Source organism: Pygocentrus nattereri, chromosome 30 (genome assembly GCF_015220715.1).
Source record: "Pygocentrus nattereri isolate fPygNat1 chromosome 30, fPygNat1.pri, whole genome shotgun sequence".
Lineage (NCBI taxonomy): Eukaryota > Metazoa > Chordata > Actinopteri > Characiformes > Serrasalmidae > Pygocentrus > Pygocentrus nattereri.
In genome coordinates this window covers 1962093-1985319 of record NC_051240.1, presented here as the reverse complement: position 1 = coordinate 1985319, position 23227 = coordinate 1962093, and the positions used below count along the sequence as shown (strand labels likewise).

General features: G+C 42.4%; 1 protein-coding gene across 1 annotated transcript; it reads right to left on the bottom strand.

Annotated features, from left to right (window-relative positions):
* Positions 1 to 11271: 11271 nt before the first annotated feature.
* Positions 11272 to 22782, bottom strand: igfbp5a (insulin-like growth factor binding protein 5a). The gene is made up of 4 exons (XM_017715783.2): positions 22068 to 22782; positions 15964 to 16169; positions 15693 to 15812; positions 11272 to 14145 (listed from the first exon to the last, which is right to left on the bottom strand). The coding sequence occupies exons 1-4, from the start codon at positions 22414 to 22416 to the stop codon at positions 14008 to 14010; spliced, it is 813 nt and encodes a 270-aa protein (XP_017571272.1). The 5' UTR covers positions 22417 to 22782; the 3' UTR covers positions 11272 to 14007.
* Positions 22783 to 23227: the final 445 nt, after the last annotated feature.

Genomic DNA, 23227 nt, shown 5'->3' with positions numbered 1-23227 from the left:
CACTGAAGAGACGCCATCTGTTGATAGTTTATAGCCCAGATTTGTGGAAAAATGGGTCGAATTTCAGTAGACAAAAAAAACGTGAGTTCAGCTTCTTCTGTTATGAGGGTTTAAAGTTACATCCCCATCTATTTGACTGGAAAGAAAACAGCTGTTGTGACACCCACTTTTCGAAAGTTGCTTATGAAACATGAAAGTTATGAAGAATATGACGAAGTGCGTTTTGGAACCACCGGTGGTCTCAAGGAGTTGAAGAGGTTAAAGCTTTCAGTTTTTGAGAAATAGGAGAACATCAAGCTGCACGCTTGCATTAGACCAAGAGTCAAGCTTGATATCGGCAACGAGAAAAAGAAAGACCAAAAAGAAAAACAAATAAAGGCAAATCAAATAAAGGAAGACCCACCCCAGGGTTCAGAGCTCAACATCGCTAAATGTGCTTGAGATGCTGAAGTAAAGGCAAAGGATGGACACAGTAAATACAAAGACATGAGATGTTACATTCAGTTGTCTGGACTTCTCTCATTGGTGTATTTGAGCCTGGCTAGCTCTTACTGTGAGTTCTTTACAGGCCTCAAATCAGTGCTATATTATAGCCATGAAGAAAGTGACGATTACAATAGCAAAGGTGTGAATTCTGTGACATATAAACATCAACAAATAAACAAACCCACAATGGAAAAAAGTCCACAAATGTTCAAATGTACATAAACTGATGCTACAGAACACAAGAACATGACCAAGCAAATTAACGTTACATTTGACCCCTAAATTACTTTGTGCCCTGCTCTCCCCTACTTAGTGACTTAACTGAACACTGGCTTGCATTATTTTCTCAAAAACATGTGTTATTATTACAGAGAAGCTATGAGTGGTCCAGCCACCCATCAGAAATAATTGGTTAGGAGTGTAACACCACACAGTGATGAATTTTAGTGTCTCATTTTCACATTGGAGCCATATGTGATGGAACTACAGCAAAGGCCAATATTATGTGACAAAATATTGTGCAGCCTTACATACAAGCATTACAGTGTTGTACAATCTGTGCTCTTCTGCAGTCTGTAGGCCATAGATAACTCACTGATATAGTGCCTTACCGAACGATTAAGATGGTGCTCTCTGATTTGATATCAAGTATGCTTTCCAATCCAATGGGGCTGCAGCGCCAAATCTGAGAACCACTTGGCTTTATAAAAGTGTATGTAGCAGGAAACTGTATGCGGTAGGTTTTCAACTACTTTCCTGGAGACGTGCTAAGCAGATCTGCCCCATTTTAGATTACATCAGACAAGCAGTTCTTGAGAACTCAAAACGGTGCAAAGATGCTCTTTTAAAATGTTATAAAATAAGCACATCTATAGAATATTTGACATCCTCCTGTGCGAAGGATGACCACCCCATGTACCTGACAGACAGTGGTTGTTTCCAAGGAGAGAAAAACGAATAGACATCATGTTTTAAAATGGGTCATCAAGACTTTGTGTTTTGCTAAAATGCCCAACTAATAGAGGCAGCTGGGCTTGCTCACTAACTGTCGTAGGTCTGCATTGTGAAGTATAGGTGCACTTCCATGCTCATAATTCTTCTGCTTCTAATCTTTTTCACAAGCTTTTTCAGACCCTGTGTTTTGAATGTACAAGTATACAAAAGGAACAGTGTTCAGTATTTCAAGAGCATGGTATCATTTGCAATGTGGCATTAAAATGAATATTAACCTTTCCATTCTGGTTCAGTTGTTCTTGCCAAGGTTTTTAGCTTGTTGTAGGAACTTGTGATGATACAAAGACAACATATGACCACACTGAGCCGTACCCAATATTTTATTTTTATCAAGCTTTTTTTCATATTTTACGGTATTATTTGATGCATTGTGGTCATAATTGAAGCGGTTGTAAATTGTGTATTACTATGACATGAAAAAAAAACCTTGTGCTGTTAAATGAATAATCTTTGGCTCTCATGCTGCTCATATGAGTGTGTTGATGAAGTAAGAGCATGTTTTTTGCTGGCAACTTATGTAGAAGAACTAGACCTATGCCAGACAGCCAACAACCTAAACAACTCTATTATTGATATCACAGGCTTAAAGTACTTATGGTATGATTAACTGTAAAACGGCAGGTCTACAAAATATCACTTGACAGGATTACACACTTCAAGGGTTTGTATTTCAGTCAGGAGAAGCATCAAACCCAGGCTGAATCCCAAACGGCTCCACATTCCCTAAATAGTGTGCTAGCTATGAAAGTTTAGAAATTCGAGCCTCTACAGCCAAATAGTTTATAATTTATCAAGTATGGATGTCGCTGAGTCCCAAATGACTGTTCCCTAGCTATATTACTCTCTGTTGGGCTGCAGGATCCAGTATTTAGATTCCTATGTAGTGCACTATGTAGGTAGCAGGGAGCCATTAGAGATTCAGGCCCAGCACGAGACGAGGGGCGCTGCTGGATTGGTGCTAAATAAGACTTGAGGAGGTAATTTAGTAACCAATAATCAATTATAAAGCAAACATTTATGCAATGAACAGTGCCATGTCATCATATGTTCATTGTTACACGATAAAATGTTAAAAAGTCATGAAATGATCGCAATACAGTGAATCACGAAAGCTTTCCAAAGAAAAAATCTTTAAAAGGCAAAAAACCAAGCAGACTTTTCAGAAAATCCTAAGAAGAAAGTCTTATTTACACTAAGACGTTCATAGTCATGAATGCTATTCTCATCAAACAAACAGAAGGTCCACACATGTTCCCTTAGGAAAGTCCTATTTATTATCTTTATTTGTTGGTATAGAGGCTATAAGTTATTTGTCATGTACACGTTTGCGTTACATTCCACAGATTACTAGAAACTTCCACTGGCTGATTATTCTGTTTAATCACACCAGCGCCTAAGGACAGCAAAATGAATTACTGGCGGTGATGGTGGAGGGAACAGACGACAGAAAAATCTCCCCTGGTTTATTTAACACTTACATGCTGTGAAACTCATTAGAAGTTACACTTTTTAAGAGAGCTGCCTTGTCAATTCTTACAAGTGGTGCCCGTTTTGCTACTTTTAGGGAAAAAAAGAGATATTATGATCTACACATATGAGGCTGTAGTACAACGGGCCAAATTCACAGACGTTGCGCAGAAAAAAGTCCTGAATGAGTCCGAGCATGATTCAAGAAACTGTCGTATAACGAGGAAACCCGCAATGATTTGGGGAACTGACGAATCATCTTTAGTGCATGCAATAAGCACCCGTGCCGTAATAACTTATTTACATACTGTATTATTTGCAATGCACACACCTTAATTTGCCCTCATACACACATCATTTATATGAAGCGTGCCTTAATTCATGCTTAAATAGCACAATTCAGAATTTAAGTAGCTTTATAGCGTTACAATTGCAACTGATTCGAGCAAAAATGTAAAATGAGCAAAATGCTGTAGCTTTTATTTCAAGATGATAGAGTGATGTGATACACTGGCTGCTTGAGTGATAATATTGCAGTATATTTGGTGGCATCTACTGTGCTAGGTAAGCAATGTTTTGTGTTTTATTTGTGTTATTGATGATATTTGTGATGTTTTAACTGCAGGCATTTTTCAGGCTGTTAACATATTACACTCAAATTTACACACATTTCTATCAGACATGAGTTTGATTGTATAGACTGGCCGAAGATGAAATGGATGAATAACAAAAAAACGGGCTCATTATGATGATTTGACCATACACAGCTTTAATGAGGAAGGCACTAAATACTTTCTTCTGCTGGAAAAACCAAGGCCTAAATGTTCCCAAAGCAGATGGGATTTCTCCTTACGATACAGCAACAGTGATAAGAAATGCCCCAACATATCTTAATGTAGCATGTCTTAAACATCATAAAACAACATGAATAAACTGTTGCAGTGATAAAACACTTTGCATTGCTGCTTCACCCTCTGATCGTCATCTGGCAGGATGAACAGGCTCATGATACACCAGACAGCTAGAAGCTGCTTTAAATACCATGATAAACATTACACAACACAAAACTGTTAAACTACTATTGATGAACGAGTTCAATTAGATACCTAACAACAGGTTAGGTGATACTGGAAAAATATTAGTTAACATACGTAATATCAGATAAAAGCAGCTTCATGTTGGAGCGATAAATAGAAAAATGATTAAGGAGCTAAGAGTTGCAGCAGCAACAACAGCACAGTAAAAATCACCGAATAAATGAAGAGAAACTTCCTAATTGACAGTGTTTACAAGATTCCAAGTGGAAGAAACAGGAGAAATTGTGTTATACTGAAAACAAAGCTACTCACTTAAAAACGATGGTTCTTCAAGGGTTCTTCAGTAAAGGCAGTGGTACAATTAAGAATCAAGTTCTGCATAGAACCATTTCATGCTTAATCGGTTCTTTGTATGGTGAAATTGTTCTCCAGAATGTCTGAGAATGTGCTCTATATGGTTTTGTATAGAACCTTTTTGAAAAAGCTTGACATCGTAATAGTAGCAGAGCCCTTTTAGGTTCTTTTCTTTTTTAAGTGTATAAAATTACACATGATTAGTGTTTGCTAAGCTACGTTAATGTGGTAAATATTGCATGACAAATAAGGTAAAGTTAGCTAGGATTAGCTAATGGCCAAAAAAAACATTGTTTTGAAACATAAAACATAGAAAAAGAGGCTTAGATAGGTGTTAAAATAGATATACACTATATTTCCAAAAGTATTCACTCACCCAGGTGTATAAAGCCGAGCCCCTCGGCCTGCAGACTGCTTCTACAGACATTAGTGAAAGAATGGGTCGCTCTCAGGAGCTCAGTGAGTTCCAGCGTGGTGCCGTGATCGGACGCCACCTGTGCAGCAAGTCCAGTCGTGAAATTTCCTCACTACTAAATATTCCACAGTCAACTGTCAGCGGGATTATAGCAAATTGGAAGCGATTGGGAACGACAGCAACTCAGCCACGAAGTGGTCGGCCACGTAAAATGACAGAGCGGTCAGCGGATGCTGAGGGGCAATGCAAAGCGCCGAATGCAGAGACGTGTTCTTTTGAGTGACAAATCACGCTCCATCATCTGGCAATCTGATGGACGAGTCTGGGTTTGGAGGTTGTCAGGAGAACAGTACTTATCTGACTGCATTGTGCCAAGTGTAAAGTTTGGTGGAGGGGGGATCATGGTGTGGGGGTTGTGTTTCAGGAGTTGGGCTCGGCCTCTTAGTTCCAGTGAAAGGAAGTCTTAAAGCTTCAGCACCAAGAGATTTTGGACAATTTCACACTCCCAACTTTGTGGGAACAGTTTGGGGACGGCCCCTTCCTGTTCCAACATGACTGCGCACCAGTGCACAAAGCAGGTCTATAAAGACACGGATGAGCCTGTTTGGTGTGGAAGACCTTGACTGTCCTGACCTCAACCCGATAGAATGCCTTTGGGATGAATTAGAGTGGAGACTGTGAGCCAGACCTTCTCGTCCAACATCAGGGTCTGACCTCACAAATGTGCTTCTGGAAGAACGGTCAGAAATTCCCATAAACACTCCTAACCCTTGTGGAAAGCCTTCCCAGAAGAGTTGAAGCTGTTATAGCTGCAAAGGGTGGGCCGACATCATATTAAACCCTATGGATTATAAATGGGATCTGACTTAATTTCATATGCGTGTGAAGGCAGACGAGTGAATACTTTTGGCAATATAGTGTAGATGGTAAAATCATTGCCATTTTTCAGTCTCCATAGTCTCTCTTTTGCATACATCCTAATGTGGGCATCAGAAGCGTAGTGGGGCCCAGATCAGTCCTGACCCCATGAGAGATGTCCCTGCTATAAAGACCAGCATAGACCAGCATAGTTGGTCACCAGCAAAACCAGTATATGCTGTGTTTTTTATGCTGGTACACTCAGCAGCAATGGAATATATAATGGAATATGCTGATCGTTAGCAAAACCCTCATATGCTATTTTTTGGATGCTGGTTGATCTATTGTTAAAAGCAGGAACGCATGCTGGTCTATGCTGTTTTTTCAGCAGGGGGTCTGAGCTGGGGTCCTTTCTGCAGCCATCCCAGTTCCATCTATCCAATAAAATGATTTGACATTGTTTGTGGAGCTGTTACTGCCACATTAGCACCAGTGGTGGCCTTTACTACAACACAATCCATGCAAATGTGTGAGGCCCCAGAGATCAGGGCCACCAGCCCTTGGCAACAAAATACCTTTGATCAGGGCCCTTGGACAAAACCTTGCTTAGGACCCCAAAAATGCCAAATCCACCTGGCTAGCACCAGCTAACAGGTTATCGATCCAATCTAATTGTCTGATATGGTCTGTGGAGCTGTTAGCCTGCTGCCACACTAGCACTAGTTCAGCTAGCAGGCGAACAGGTTACCTGTCCTCTAAAACTGCCTGATATGCTGTGTGTGGAGCTGTGAGCTGTGTACCACCAGCGCCACTCTACTGCTCTTATAAGCACTGGCTTTTATGGTTAACCCCTGTTAAGTAATTGAACTGGAAGTAGAATTGCAAATCTAGCTTTCTTATTTTTTGGTTAATAAATGTTACAGTGGGCTAATGTTGGAGCTTTTTGACGTGCTACTCCACATCAGGTGAAGAGTGCTTTACATGCAGTATTGCCAAGCTAGCATAAGCTGGAGCAGCTGTATCTCCAAATATGCAACAGGTTAGTTACTTAACGAGTTGGTGAGAAACAAGCAAATAAAAAGGAAGAGAATATTATATGATCTGTATGCAATTAATTCATATTTTACTAATTCTAGACCCTCTATAAATAACCCTTGGTGTGATGTTTAATAATTTACAGTAGGTGCTAATGTCGTGGTTTTCTGGATTTCTGGAGAATGTATGCACAAAGTGCTGCTTGTCTGTCATTGGTTTGCAGCTGTTCCAGCTGTAGTTGCACTCTTCTCACCTGCGTTTTTCATTTTTGCTTATACTGCCATCTTGTGTTGGCTTTAGGCAACAGCCAATCCACTTATTTCTGTGTCTTCTCAATAAATTAGTGTGAACATTAAATAGGTTGAGATTAAATTGCCAGTATTGTCATACATTTAAAGTGTTGTTTTGGCAAGGTACGTTATAGGCCAACTCTCGGTTTTGCTCCCATTTTGCAGCACTTTTTTTCCCTAAAAATGGATCAAATCTCTTCTTGTGGCAGCGCAGTATTATTTGTAGTTAACATCGAGTATCTAGTTAATCAGCCCCTCATTAAGGGTTTTTTTTGTGAGAAATGATTCTTACTTTTATTATATTTATTATTTTTTATGTTGAATAAGTATTGCAATACTGGCTTACACTGCTGAGGGAGTGCAGGAGGCGTAGCCATACAGAGCAGCCATGGGTGGAGGTTCTCGGGAGGCGCCACACTCATGCTAGGAGAGACATTTATTGCAGCTAAGTTGAGGTAAGCTTAAAGAAATGTACCTGTTATTTGTTTCTTTCTTTGCTGGGCTTCGGGGTAGATGTGAGGAAGACAGAGCCTGGCTGAAGACAGCGGAGGAAGAAGCAGTGTGGCTAACCTAAGAAGTTGAGCTCAGCCAGAGGACAGCGGCCTTCTGGCAGAGCAGCGTGGTGGCCTGGTGACGCTGACTGGACAGCTGACCTTTGAAGGGGGGAGCTACGTAGCATCCTGCTGCTGGTGCACACTCACTGTGGGAATTCAGGTGGCATGGCCATGCGGAGTGGCCAAGCGTGGTGCTGGTGAACATTTATGGCAAATAAGCTGTGAGCTGTAGGATGTGCACATGTTATTTGTGTCATTCTGTGCAGGGCTGTGAGGTCGTTAGCTCAGTGTTAGTGCACACCGTCAGGATAGGGTGTATAGCTGTGACCTGCTTAGCGCTGAGCGGCGGTTCTTCCTTTCTGACTGTCCAATAAAAGAGAATTTGCCTTTAAAGCAAATGTCTCTTGTGTCTTATTCTGTGTCAAAAGCACAATATGATGGATCTGTTGATTTTGAGATACTTTAAGAAACTCTTTTTCATTCAAATTTGATCTGACGCATTCCAAATAATCAAAAAGAAACTTCGCTAATTACATCAAATTAAATAATGGCCTGATGGTAGAACCTATGTTTCCCATATTATTGAATACGCTGTTCTAAATGATCTGAAACCCACCTGCAGGGATACTACTCTGAACTAGCACGACTGCTTTACATGCAATATTCCCAAAGCAAGCACAAGGTGGAGCTGCTGAAAATAGACCACTAGAACCAGTCGGATTAAAACCTCATGGTTTTGCTTCCTAATAGAAATCGGCTTATAGGTTGCCGTTAGTGACCACTGGCTTCTTGTATAACACCTTTGGATCCCATTAAGAAAACATCAAAAGCATCTGGATTCAGACCCAGAACACCTGTATAAGCATTAGAATTGTTTACATTGTGAAACCAACTCATCATGAAACACAAATCATCATTACAGACTTCTGGACACCACAAACAGAAACTTTTAATGGTTTCTAGATTTTTTTTAGCAAGGCAGCAAAACACAGGAACAAGCAAACAAATAAAAATAGGAAAATGTAAACAAAAACCCAAAAAGTCCTGAGAGTGATGGTACGGTTTCCCACAGTATCTCTCAAAGATGTCAAAGCAAGCTTTATGGACATTATGCATCAGTGGTCACTTTGAAGGGGCTGTTCAGGTAGAGCTGTTTTCATTAACCAGCTGGGCAGAGGGTTGATGTTTGGATGTTCTGTGTAGCCTGATTTGAAATCTTTGTCATTTAAAGTGAAGAAACTGCCTCCAGTGTCTTTGAAAAGCCCCTTAACAGCTTTGCCTTAAACTCCTATCTGGCAGTTGACTGGTGTAAAAATAGTTGTCAGAGTTTGACGTGAGTTTCTTACAAAATCTCCCATGTAGCAAATGGAAGTAGGAAATGTTTATTCCACAGTACGTAAACCTAATGTCTCAGCTTTCAGCCTGGCAGCAACCTACTGGGTGTTTAAGTCAGTGTTTAGTAGGTGTACAGGATGAAATGGCCAATGAGGTGTACAACCTTGACAAGCCAACATGTTTCCACATCTTTCACTATATAAACTGTTCGCTTTAGCACCAGCTCAGGTGCTGATTTAACCTACAGTTAAATCACAAATGAAAAGATTTCCCTTTGTTTTTGAATGAGAACGAATCCCAGCTGGATGTCACAGCAATTCTCAGGTCACCGTTCAGAATGTAAACAGCCATGTCAGCTGACTAAATCATTTTAATAGCATAACGTCCTCTCCAGCCTAAAAAAGCATGTTTACCTGCACCACAATACAGGCTAGTATCAGCTTTTTATGCAAGTTTAGTCATATGTACACGGCACAAAAGCTGAAGGTAAACTCGGGACTGGGAGTCTTTTATGGCTCCAAAAGGTCAGTTCATCCATGAGCTTTTAGAATAGCAACAGACAAACATGTGTTGCTAAAAAACGATGACTATTTGGTGACACTTAGACAAGAAGACAGAAGATCTGGCTCTTCATAGTTTGATGTATTAGGCATGGATCTAGTATGACCTAAAGAATGTCCATACACTTACAGCAGGCACAGATCAAGCAAAGTCAAGCAATACTATCTCCTCTCTCTTAAAACTGAAGGTCCTAAACATGTTATTCAAATATCCAGATAACAGACCTGCTCCCGTCTGTCTCCTTCAGCTTCTTTCTCTCTCTCTCCTTACCTGTCACATTATTTTTCAGATTACAAATCAGATTTAGAAGAATTCAAGGCTTAATGAGAGAGTCATCCATTCATTTCCTTATTTTAACTGGAAAAATCTTCTCACCTGACTGGCCTTCAGCAGAACTGTCACCACATATACCCATCTACAGGTTGGTATATAAACCCTGATTATGTATATGTTCCCCTGACTTCATCTTAAAAACAGGCCGTGGCTAATATGTTATGCGATTGCTTCAAATACTCAAGAGAACTATGAAAAAACAAGGAATATAAAGAGCTGTCAAGACATCATTTCTATCTCTTTCGCTCGCTCACACTCACTTTCTGGCTTCTGAAAATTCATGCTTACACTAAAATACTGGGTAATGTTAAATAGCCGATCCCTTTGCTTTACTACCGCATGTAACCAAAGCTGCTTTAAGAGGAGCCTGGCCTCTTCCTACTTCCCCTATTATATCAAAAACATGACTGTAAAACACTAGAGGGTGCCCACAAGCCAGTCCTCAATGAATGGGAGTAAATGAAGCTCAAAACAAAAAAGTTAAAATTGTTTCTAATCACTTGCCCAGAACTTTCCTTTAATTTTAGAAAGTAGAAGTATGTATTTCACTAAAAAAAGCACAAACAACCTACCTGTGGATTTCCTTTTTTCTACAGCAAACAGGTTTTGGGCAGAACCAGTGGCTCCAGTGAATGAACATATACTCCTTGCCGAGCACTCGATTTCTCAGATGCTGACAGTTTCTTCTTTTGCCAATTGCACAAACCTGTTTTCCTTTGCTTCTCGTCAGCTGACAAACCATTACAGCAGAGAAGTGTTACTGTCATTGTTCTATGAGAAGCAGTGTTACCTGCTTGACTGTGTTCAGTTTTGTAGGGAATTGAGAAAGACAGAACTCTCTCGTTTAAATCAACACTTAAGTAATATTTCTTCAACTCCCCTGGCTTCTCGTTCGAGCCAACAGGAAACGCCAGGCTGCTGCACAATGCAAAACGATTCAAACCTGCCATCCAAAAGAAAATCTGCTAAAATCTGGTGAACATGCAGTTTTAGATCTGCTGGAAAACCACAGACATGCACTTTTAGATGGAAGTGTGATTTTGCTGTTATCTCCTTTCTTTCTGCAAGACTACCACTAATACAGGTCTAACTCTTTAGCCACAACATGGCATATTCGTGTTAGTGACCATTGTGATGAAGTGAACGAAAGACTTCATTCACACTGCATGTAATAAGTAATAACACACTTTAGAGAGAAACGGAGACATTAGCATCAGGATCATTTGAGAGATTAGTCTTTAGCTTATTTCTCCACTGTGTTTAAATAATACCTAGTTAATGGTTGTAAATAATATATAAATAAGAGCAGAAAATAGTAATATACATACAAGAACAGTCAAGATGACTGAGCAAATGAGAGAATCTGAAATCATTAGAGAGAATCTGAAACGGGCCGCTACAGAATCTGGACAGTCTAGTTTTTACTATAGAGAACATGATCTCAGAATTATTCTGGTACAAATGCATGAATGACAGAAGAGGTCTATATAAGAGACACATTTACAGTCCTGTACAAAAGTCCGAGACCTTCCTTCATTTATTAATTTTATTAGTTTCCAGTCAAAATGGCAAGTAAGTACAATACAGTCATTCTTAGGAGAGATTTCTTAAGATTAAGTCACTTATTTGGAAAAGTCAGAGAAAAAAGTGAAAAACAAAGTTTTTAAAATTAGGAATTCCACTCTGCAAGACCTGGTGTACCACCAAAACTGCCTTCATCAAGCTCCACTCTTGCTTCAGCTCTGAAATCCACAGTTGGCTCCGTCTATCCTTACCCTGTAAGAAGACAGCTGAACGCTGTGGGTCTAAAAGGACGTGTAGCTGTTCAATTCAGTTGTTCTCAGAACAATGGAACGGCTTGCCATCCCAGAGCCCAGGCCTCAACATCACTGAACGTGTTCCGGATTACTTGGATTGCGAGAAGCAGAACATGAAACCAACTTCTAAGACTGAACTTTCGAGAGAAAAATATCCCTACAGATTTCTTTGAAAAACTGAAAGCAAAAAAAAGGCATGGAAGCTGTAATGAAGACAAAGTCTGAGTGCAGTAAACAGGCCCTACAGGCGAAAAAGCGGACGACATATTTAGTTGCTGAAGCTTTCGGCTTCTTTTCCTGATACCGAAAACTAAACAAACTTGTGCTTAATGGCTGTTTTGACTGAAATGAAATAAATAAAGGGTGGTCTCTGACTTTTGCACATCACTGCATGTACCGTCTTTCAGATAGACATGTAGCTATTACACAATCCACTGCAGGTGAATTATTCAGGACAGAGCAAATGACCTAGAACACCTATTGCTCAGCTTTGCATGTGTTTGAATACTCCCCAAGGGCAGTCAAACTGGTTCTCGCTTTGCAGAATACCTATTTATTTTAAGCATCACTACTTCTTTCTGTGTTTACATAGGTACATGCTGACCAAGTCATAAAAAATGCAGTTCACACAATGAACAGCTCGGGAATAGCCACATATTTTTTAATCTCATAATTGAGTACATAACTATATTTAAATAAATGCTTTTTTTTTTCATTACAAAAGAGACAAAGGTAAGAGTACATAAATTACGCAGTGAATAAATACCACACACTAATATTCAGATGTCTTATGCAGAAATTCAACCTTTTACCACACTTGGTTACGACTCTCGACATTTTTCAAGGTCACATTGAAGAAAATGAGCAATTCTGTGACAGAATACTCAAAGAAGTAAAGAAATAAATCAAAAGCTTATATTTCCATATAGATCTGTTTTATATTACCATGAACCTTGCACAGTACATGTGCATAGATGGTTGAGAATATGCTTGATTTGGTCTAACATTTGGCCTAAAATGTTGTTTTATTCTAAAATAGGCACCACATAAACCCTGTCACACTGGTCGGCAGAATAAAGATTACTATACATGCTACAGATCTCCCGCTACAATGAGCTTCCCTCACACGGAGTGGAATTGTCCTGCATTAAAACATGAACATTAGAGGGATTGCATTTATTGGGAATCACATTTGAACTTCTTAAAGTGCCAGAATCTTTAAGGATAGCGGCTTTAAAAAAAAAAAAAAACTCGGGTCATCTTAAAGCCTTATTTACAATCAGAGGACTGAGTTTTTTGCACAATGTTATCAGGTTGCTAACATAATGTCATACTTGCAAAGCAAGGTGTTGGGAAAAGCACAAAGAATTGAACACGAAATATGGCTTAAAAAGCACCAAATTATGAAACCTCTCATTTGTGTGCCAAAAGCTCAGTGTGTTCTTGGTACCACCCTCCAGTCACCCATCATACTAGCACTCTCTCGCTGCCATCCTCCTCAATTTGAATGCACTCATCAACAGCAGAGGTTTGCTTTGAGCGAGTTTTTCCTTTGTGATCTCGATGTAAATCAGAATTCAAATGCGTTTGAGTTGAAAAAGGCACTGAGATTTCCATGAGAACCCAAAGACCCCCAGGAGCGGTCGCCAGGGAGAGAGAAATGGCGAGCTGGGTTTTTGTTCCATCCTGTATTCAAATGGCTAAGTCTCCCTGTAGTACGGCGAGCCACTGGAACATACCGCACGTTTGCATATTTTAAAGTTGAAGCTTATTTCAAGAGTTTGTGCCAGCTTTAATCGAGATGGAGAAAATAGGTATGCCAGTTCACAATTAACTAGGTTACAAACTTGTGCTATGCTCTCGAGTTAAAACTGAGTTCGAAAGGCCAGAAGGCATTTCAAGACGATAAGCTACTTCCTGTGATCAGCTACTGCTGACAGTCACTATAGGAGAACGTGTGGGACTGACATAATACCAGCACTGACAGTCATTCACATTGCACATTGACCGAGAAATGAAAAACAAATTCGTAGTACAAACAGAAAGTGTCTATGGACAAGTGCTCCAAAGTGGACAAGCACAATGGAGTTGAACCACCCCTCCCGATCACACAAACCTCACCATAGTTGCTAGTATTGCTTTTATACCACTAGTAGTGAAAACGTACCCAACTGCTGTTCTGATATGATATGCAATAGTGCACTAAGTAGGCTTATGAATATAAAATATTACTGAGATGACTGACATTCCAGAGTTTCAGAGCAGAACAGGGTTCACAGGAGCTGTCAAAAGATATGAATTAAGTGCGTACAAATCTAATGTCTACTTTTTAACTCGGCCTGTTCTGAGGTTAAGGACAAGCTCTTACAAGTTAGGATTACTTAAGTGATTGGCAGTGGATGAAATATGGCAGAAGATGGGGAAGGGGTCTGATTTCAAGGCAGAGACCCCTCACTCATTGTTGTTGCTGTTGCTCTCCAGGTCTTTGCATTGGATGTCGCCTCCGCTGTAGTCGGTGCCTGGCATTATTACCCCATACTTATCCACACACCAGCAAATGCCTCGCTTGCGTCCCCTGGAGGGCTTACACTGTAATATGACCAAAGATGGGGAAAGAGTTTTGAGTTAGATCACTTTACATCAGAGGTGTCAACTCATATGAAACATGCATTGCGACTTATTTTGATATTCGAGTTAATGACTGGATAACTAGTTAACCGCAGATGAGAAAAAGAGCACTTTGGCTGAAATTTAGGAGAAATTTTGGGATAGTTCTGGTGTCAAGAACCTAAAACAATTACAAAAAAATTGGACTGTTTTTTTATTTTAAAAATCGGTACTTTTGGTGTGGATAAATAACAGAGGCTGAGTCTTTAGATGTGAGCTAAAACTACAGCTAAGTACTACAACTGGATGTAACTGGTGTAAGTGGCTGATGGCGACTCTCTCAGTGGACGATGCGGCAATATGTTTGTCAAAGTTTGTCAGCGTAATTTACTTCCATTTTTTCTGGATCTAGCTATCATCACCTAGAGTGGTTAGCCTAGTTAGCAATAAAAGTTGCGCTTCCAGACTTCCAAAACCTCGGGAACCAGTTTGTAATGCATCCTCGGCAGCGCGCTCACAGTGGCACAGTGTAATATACCCATTTACTCAAACGCTAAATACTGTTACTACTCGAATACCTGTGGACACCCCTGGAGTCAAACAAGGTTCAGGCCAGGTCCGTGCACAGGTACTCGAGTACTCGGTGAACCATTTGAGGTGCCAGAGAAAAAAATGCTACCAACTGAGTGCCTCTTTTGTTGTGACAGGACTGTGAAATGTGGCTGATTTGCTTGTATTTGTAAGTTCACATTATTTTAGACTTTTCTCATATGAAACGAGTGCCTGAGCTTTAGTGCACTGCTAAGGACGCACTGTTATTGAGGCAGACATCACACAGCTTTGCTCTTAACTAGACTCAATACTGCATCTGATGTTAGCTGAAAATAGGTTAGCACACAGCCCACTGAGGAGAAAATACCTCCTGTAGAAGATGACAAGTCCTCATCAGCAGTGCAGGATAAGGTAGCTCTGTTAGCTCATTAGCTCCTCTGAAGCTGCACTCATCTGGCAGAACTTCCTTTGGCCAAATGAATCTAATAATCTAATCTAATTTGGCTAATAACATCTTCTCCAATTTTAGCCTCCTAACACCAGTGCTATCATTTAAAAAGTAAAAATCCCTGTGCTGTCAGTTTTTCCCTTTTCTGTTGTCACATCTTTCTGCGCTGTGGTTAACCTGATATTCATTCACTAACTCTTCATTTACAGATACTCAAATAGCAAAATTCCTTAGAATGCACACCTCTAGTTCCTACTGGGGCACAACTCTAGAGTTCTACCTCATCAAACCCACAAACCCAGCCCTTCAGCCTCAGCAAGGCCTTCATGAGCTGATTTCAGATTGATAGGAGGGCATCTGTGCAGAGCTTTGGCCTGCAAGGAACCCAGTTTGACACCCCTGCTTTACGAGGTCTTCAGCCAACCACATACATTTTTGGAAAAGGACATATAAGATTACACGTTGTGTCTCCGTGTGCAGCACAGTAAAGACAGCTGTGTAGACGGCTGGGGTTAAGTATGACTAGCACCTGTTTGCGTTTGAAGAAGCCCTTCCTGTCACAATTGGGCAGGTAGAGAGACAGAGCCATGATTCTGGGGGAATCCTTCATCCTCTGGATAATTCCGTCCAGCTTCCTCCGACATGGCCCCTGCAGTTAGCACAAAACAACCACACTAAGAAACACGCCCAGTTTATCTTGTTTAAGCTGCGGTCTCACAGTATTAGAGAAAGAAGTGATCAAACAGGATTTCAGCACATGTCAATTCCTTTTTTTCCTTGTATGGAATTGTAGGACCTACAATTTCAGACAGATGTTTGTCTATGCTGAACGTGGAGTAGTCCAAGTGCCCCACAGTCTTGAGCCTGGACTGCATTCGCGTCCTATCCTTGTGAACGGCGTGGGCCTTCTTATTGTTGATGTGGTCTCGGGGGAACAAAGGCACCTTGACATGTGGAAGCAAATCGTCCGTCACCTCCGAAATCGCCAGCTCGTGCGACTCACGATCTGTGAATAGAGAACCGCAAAACATGAAGTCAACTTGTTTAAACTTCAAACTAAAGTCTAACACAAAGTTTCACAGTATATTATCTTCATTTTAATTATGATGGGTACATTTGCCTCTTTATTGCACAAAACTTTTTAACTATCTGAAAGTTATTATGAGTGATATACTGTAACATTTAAAGAAAATCTGCCAGTGATTCTGAACATGATCACCCCAGCCCTACTCCTAGAAGCTGCTTTATTCGGGTTTCCTTGAGCGAGCATAGGCCTAGTTGCTTGACTGTAGCCTGTAAGATAGCTGTGAAACTTGCAGCTGCAAAAAACTGCACTGAACTGTTCAGGAGTTAACGAATGATAGCTTTAAGACCCAGGCAGGCTCTATCAATCCCAGCTGCACAAACGAAGGAGGACAACCAGGATGTTCTACACTCTGGCTGCCTGCCTGCCATCAATCTTGCACCACATGTCAGATTCCTGTCTTTTGAGTCTGTTGATTCCAGTCACTTTAGCCACCCTCGGCCACAGCACTGGCCTTCCTCTACACAGTGGATGCTGCTGCTCAGTTTTTCCATATGCGGGGTCCCCCCTTATAAAGGAGGCTTAGAAAGACAAATGTTTAGCATCTGACAGCCAGCCAGGACCCTGGAAAGTCACCAACAGTACTTAGTCATGTGTAGATCACTCTTTTCTTCCCACCACTCTCTGTATCTGTCAGGCTGTGTCTCTCAGTTAGCCAAAGCAGAAGACAGCTGGTCAAAAGGTAAATAAACAGAGAATAATTATTAACAAGAACTGCGTTTGGTGCAAAGGTAGAAGGAACTGCGATATTGTAGCATCACTAACTATTGGTCTCTCTGGTAAAGACGAGAAAAAAGGCAAAAGATAATGTCTTTGTCTATTTAGTAGGACGGAGCTTAATCTTTCAGTGAGGTAAAATACAGCCAATCACAACCATGGCAAAGGATGTATAATCCTGCAGCGATCCATCTCCATGTGCAGCTTATCGTCTCAAAAAATGTGTAACAAATATTGGCACTGGTTCGTTGTATTTTGTACACCTTTCCCGTTTCAAGGATAACAGTACGGAGTGTTCTCTTATGATCCTGGACAGGGCTGGAGAAAACAACTAAAGGCATCCTTCGCAGTGCTTGGTTGCTGCTTTTGGACTGTCCTCCTCAGCTCACCCCACAGGGGGGCACTGCAAAAGATTGATTGCGTGACCAGTGAACCATCGTCCTGCTGGAAATTCTGACCTCAACCTGACAAACGCAGGCAGATTTTGATCTAAAATCTGGTTTTGAAAGAGTCCTCGTTGTCATGTATCATAATAAGATTCCCAGGCCTTTGGAAGAAAAACATTCCCACAGTCCCACTGATCCACTACCATGCTTCACAGTGTGGATCTGGGATCTTGTCAGCGTGAGTGTTTTTACGCCAAACCCACTTCTAGTGTTTGTTTCCAGATTCTGTGTTTTGACCACAGAATCCAGTTGATGTTTACCCAACCCCACATGCTTACATCTGTGGTATATGACAGTAGGGCCGTTCCTCAGACAAGCTTGTTTAAAACAGCTTGTTGGCACAGGGGTTGCATCTCATTGTAGTTCTGCAAGACCGATGACCCCAGAAAAGCTTTCCTTCCTTCATTGTGTTGCAGCCTGCTCAAGATATCAGGCAACATTTTGCCTCTCAAACCATACTGTACATAGCAACCACACACACTTCTGTCACCTACCAGTCAGATTCATCTCTGGTGACATCCTGTATAAATAAAAACATTGTGACTTAGTAAGGCATGGGAATAAGATAATAAAGTTGTGGCCACAACTTAGTAAAATGTGGGGATGAGATCCTAATGCATGGCCATGACTTAGTAAGGTATGGGAATGAGATGATTAAGTGCTGACCACAACTTAATAAGGTATGATGATGTTCCCAAATCTTACTAAGTTGTGACCACAACCTCATTAACTCGTTCCCACGCCTTACTAAGTCGCCTTATTTTAGTTTATACGGGGTGTCACCAATAGGGCTCCATATTTAAGAAATCCTACCAACATTTTTAAAAATAAATGTTAGAGGTTTATCCAAAAACACAGAAAGTCTAATAATTTCATAAAATTGTGCATAAATGCAGCTGAGACGAAGCTTTTATGCGCACACAGCGTAAGATCTTGTATGAAAGAGGAGTTTTGCTGCACATTTATTCTACTATGTATTTGTAGTAATATGACTCAGACATTATTTTGCATTCTTTCTTTCTTTCCTCCAGCTGCTACGCACTTTCTCCATGTGTGAGCGCCAAGTGCAAGCTGTATGACTTGCTGTAAAACTTTATTAGGAGAGATCACCCAGGCCTGCCAGAGAAACAGTCGACATGCATGTTTCATTTGGCGTACTGCTTTTCTGCACGACATGAACATAAACACACCCTAGAAAAGTCGTCTGGTCTCGTGGAAAAACTGGAGAAGACCATGACCAAACAACATGCCGCTTCATCAGTTTTCGCGTTTCACTGCCTCGTCACTTGTTTTGTAATCTTTAACTTTTTCCAGTTTCTCGAATTAAAGCAAGGCCCTAAACTGTCAGCATGTGATACAGTGCAAGCCTTTTAATTGAGTGCTGAAAATGACAGATGCCCACTTCAATTTCTCCAGGCAACTCAAGCCTCCCACGTCAGTGCGGCGTCCAGCTGTATAGCATGAGTAATCAGATCCCAGGGCCTGACCCCCTCCTCTCTTCTCCCCGTCCACTGTGGAGGAGCTAAGCGGCTGGGGAACAGGGTCACACCGGATGAGCAAATCTCCCAAGCCCTATATGACGCCATCACTAGCAAATCAGCCACGACTATTCCTCTGACACTGATTCCGGAGAAACGCAATAAATCAGCTGGGGGCTTCTGCCTTTCTTCCTTAATCTGCCGCTGTATCATCTGGCAAGTTTTTTTTCTTGTTAATTTTTTTACGGCGATTCCTTTTTTTGTTGTTCTTGAGGGATGTCACCAGTGAGAGGCTGGGGCTCCTAATCTGGGAGTAGTCTTCTGGGAATTTATGCTAATCTGAGCTCTGCAGTGCCCAGAGAGCACTTGCACCTGACCTTGATCTTTTGCTCTCTGGCTTCCTTTTTTGTCTCCTCTCTTATTTGTGAAGGATGGCGGTCGTTCTAAAGCCTTCTTCTTTTATGGAAAACCTCTCAACCATTTTTTAAATGTTTTCTGTCTCTTTTTTTAAACATTTTTCTGTCTTCTTCTTCTTCTCCATCACATATTTCCCTTCTATTTTGTTCCCTACCAAATCTCTCTGTCTCTCCCACACACACAATCACATATGCGCTCTTGGACGCTCTCTCTCTGTCTCTGTCTCTCTCTGTCTCTCTCTCTCTCTCTCTCTCTGTCTCTGTCTCTCTCTGTCTCTCTCTCTCTCTCTCTCTCTCTCTCTCTCTGTCTCTCTCTCTGTCTCTCTCTCTCTGTCTCTCTCTCTCTCTCTCTCTGTCTCTCTCTCTGTCTCTCTCTCTCTGTCTCTCTCTCTGTCTCTCTCTCTCTGTCTCTCTCTCTGTCTCTCTCTCTGTCTCTCTCTCTCTGTCTCTCTCTCTCTCTCTGTCTCTCTCTCTCTCTCTCTCTCTCTCTGTCTCTCTCTCTCTGTCTCTCTCTCTCTCTCTCTCTCTCTCTCTGTCTCTCTCTCTCTCTCTCTGTCTCTCTCTCTCTCTGTCTCTCTCTCTCTCTCTGTCTCTCTCTCTCTGTCTCTCTCTCTCTCTCTCTCTGTCTCTCTCTCTCTCTCTGTCTCTCTCTCTGTCTGTCTCTCTCTCTCTCTCTGTCTCTCTCTCTCTCTGTCTCTCTCTCTCTCTCTCTCTCTCTCTCTCTCTCTCTCTCTCTCTGTCTCTCTCTCTCTCTCTCTGTCTCTCTCTGTCTCTCTCTCTCTCTCTCTGTGTCTCTCTCTCTCCCTCTGTCTCTCTCTCTCTGTCTCTCTCTCTCTCTCTCTCTCTCTGTCTCTCTCTCTCTCTCTCTGTCTCTCTCTCTCTGTCTCTCTCTCTCTCTGTCTCTCTCTCTCTGTCTCTCTCTCTCTCTCTCTGTCTCTCTCTCTCTCTGTCTCTCTCTCTCTGTCTCTCTCTGTCTCTCTCTCTGTCTGTGTCTCTCTCTCTCCCTCTGTCTCTCTCTCTCTCTGTCTGTGTGCGTCTCTCTCTGTCTCTCTCTCCATCTCTCTTTCTCTCTCTCTCTGTCTCTCTCTCTCTCTCTGTGTCTGTGTGTCTCTCTCTCTGTCTGTGTGTCTCTCTCTCTCTCTGTCTGTCTCTTTCTCTCTCTCTCTGTCTCTCTCTCTCTCTCTCTGTGTCTGTGTGTCTCTCTCTCTGTCTGTGTGTCTCTCTCTCTCTCTGTCTGTCTCTTTCTCTCTCTCTCTGTCTGTCTCTTTCTCTCTCTCTCTGTCTGTCTCTCTATCTCTCTCTCTGTCTATCTGCAGGTAGAGCAGGAAGGAAGGATTGCCTTTCTGGAGAAGAGTTCATCCGTCTTAAAGCATGTTGAGTAGAACACACAGAGCCTCTTACAGAGAGATTCTGCTGAATCACCACACAGCAAATATCAACCTTGCATACATGCAAAGAGAGAGAGAGAGAGAGAGAGAGAGACAGACAGAGAGAGGGAGAGAAAGAGAGAGAGAGAGTTCAAAGGAAGAACTGAAAATGTTTGACACAGCTATCACTGCTTCTAAGGTCAATTACAGATGCAGAAATATACTGTATTAATATAATTTAATATAATCTTAAATCAGTAGGAGGCACAGCCACCATCACAGCGCACTGTTCAGTTCAAACTGCCTTATAAGAGTTCATTGCAGCCAATACTTTACAGTGGACTTTGTCCCTAGAAGGAAGAGGAGGCAGTAAGCTTTAAAACCATTAAAGCACTCGGCCTATGCTGCTTCACTGTGGAACAAAGTGTATACGTTTGTATTTTCTGTCTGTCTAGGCTAGTACTTTAATACTTTAACGAGGACCTTAATGCTCTATCACTCTATTACCTCACATTTAATGAGTACTTTATTATGTCAACCTGAACTTCAGTGCTTTGGCTATCATTCTATTATCGCTTCAGTGCTTCACACTTTAATGCATAATTCAATACTTTAACAAGTACTTAAACACTTACCAAGGTCTTTAACACGTTGAGGAGCACTTTACTTTCTTATAAAGGGTTTTTGCCCTTCACTATAGTTTAATCAGCCCTTTATTGCTTTCACCCTTTACTAGTATGTTCAGTTTAGTATTTGAACTAAAGCTCTAACACTTTATATTAAAGCTGGTAATGTAACGAGTGCATACATCCTTTAACTAGTACTTTAACACTTCAAACAGAGCTTTAATATCATCACAGTACTTTAATACTGTAAAACTAGAACTGCTGTTTTTATCTTACTAATACTCCAACCTCTGCGGTAACATGTCAACCTGTACTTTAACGCTTTAGTACTTGAATACTTTAACTACACCACCCTAACCCTTAACTACACTCTTTAAAAAGATGTTTTCCAAGGGCTGTTTAGTAAAGGGAATGGATTTGTCTGAAGAACCCTGAAGAACCCTGCATTTAAGCCTGAAATGGTTCTATGTATAAGTCATGGTTCGTAACAGAACCACTCCCTTTACTAAAGAACCCTTAAAGAACCATCTTTCTGAAGAGCGCAGTGCTTTAAGTCGCGTCTTAACGCTTGACTTTCCCTGCACCGCCGCTGTAGCTCAGCTGGATTTGCGCGTGAAAGGCTTCGCGTGCATCCGTGATCCGTGATACGGATCTACTTTGCTACTTTGACACAGTCTAAGCGCGTGAGCCGTGGCGCACGTGCATCCCTGAACTCAACTCGTCCCCGCGTCTCTCCAAGCGTAGCCCCCCACTCCCCCCACCCAACTCACCGCGCGCGGCGTGCGCCGGCTTGTACGCCTTCTCGTTGGTGCACACTCCCTTGCCGTGCAGCAGCGCGTGCAGCGGCTTCTCCTCGCCGGCGCGCGGCAGACAGCGCAGCCCGCGGCTGCACGTGCCCGTGTAGACGCCGCACGCGTAGCCCTCGGCGAGCGCGCACGTCTTACAGCAGCCGCAGCCGGGCTCCTTGACCACTTGGCAGCCCACGGGCACGGGCGGGCACATGGAGAGCGCCTTCTGGTCGCACGGCTCACACGGCACGTAGGAGGCGAGCAGCAGGAGGCGGCGGGGAGCGCCGCACGAGAGCGCGAGCGCCATCCACGCGCACAGGCGCACGAGCATGATCCGTTCCCCTCACGAAAAAGCAGCAGAGGCAGCGGCTGGCGACGCTCTCGCTCGTGCGGTTCCGGTCAGCGGCTGCGCGTCCGGCGTTTTGGAGGAGCTGGGTGGCACAGAGCCGCGCTGGAGGAAGACTGACCAGCCTCTCGCGCCCTTATTCTCACGTCTAAACAAAAAGCCCGCGGCTCGAGCTCAAACGCGCCACAAGTTGAAGTTGAGCGTCTGCGCGCGGCGCTCGCCCTCCACTAATCCTCTCCGCGAGAGCAACGGCGCGCTGCTGCTTCCTCCCGTTTCCTCGAGCACGCACAGTTGGGCTCTAGCAAAGTGTCAGCAAACAGGCTGAGCACCGAGCACATGTTATGCATGAGAGGGGGAGGGGTGGGGAGGGCTGGGGTGGGTGGGGAGGGGAGGCTTCCCTTCATTTAAAGCTACTGAGTGTTTGGGGCGGACCCTGAAGCACTGCTGCACTCTAATGCACGAACGCAGCGCTGGAGGTTCAGACATCCTGGATGGGAAAGGGCAGTCGTACACAAATGAGGGCCAGGTCGAGCATTTTAGGGGCCCTAAGCAGGATTTGTTTGGGGGCCACAAGTCTTGCGAGTTGATGTACTGTAAAATGGAAGCTACCACAACCAACGGCTACCACAAGATGTCTGTATTTCACATTTACAAGTGAAGGGATACTTTTTAAATCCCACAACCGGCGAAATCCCACCTCCACATTTAACCCATCCATGAAGTGCAACACCACATACACACTAGTGAATAGACACACACACACACAGTGAGGGGGCAGTGAGCACACTTGCCCGGA

Excerpts from the sequence above, each read along its gene's own strand:
- igfbp5a (XM_017715783.2), bottom strand. The coding sequence starts at position 22,416 with ATGCTCGTGCGCCTGTGCGCGTGGATGGCGCTCGCGCTCTCGTGCGGC. Across the intron at positions 16,170-22,067 it reads GCCGGCGCACGCCGCGCGCG|ATCGTGAGTCGCACGAGCTG; the intron begins GTGAGTTGGGTG and ends CTCTATTCACAG. Across the intron at positions 15,813-15,963 it reads ACAAACATCTGTCTGAAATT|GGGCCATGTCGGAGGAAGCT; the intron begins GTAGGTCCTACA and ends TGCTAACTGCAG.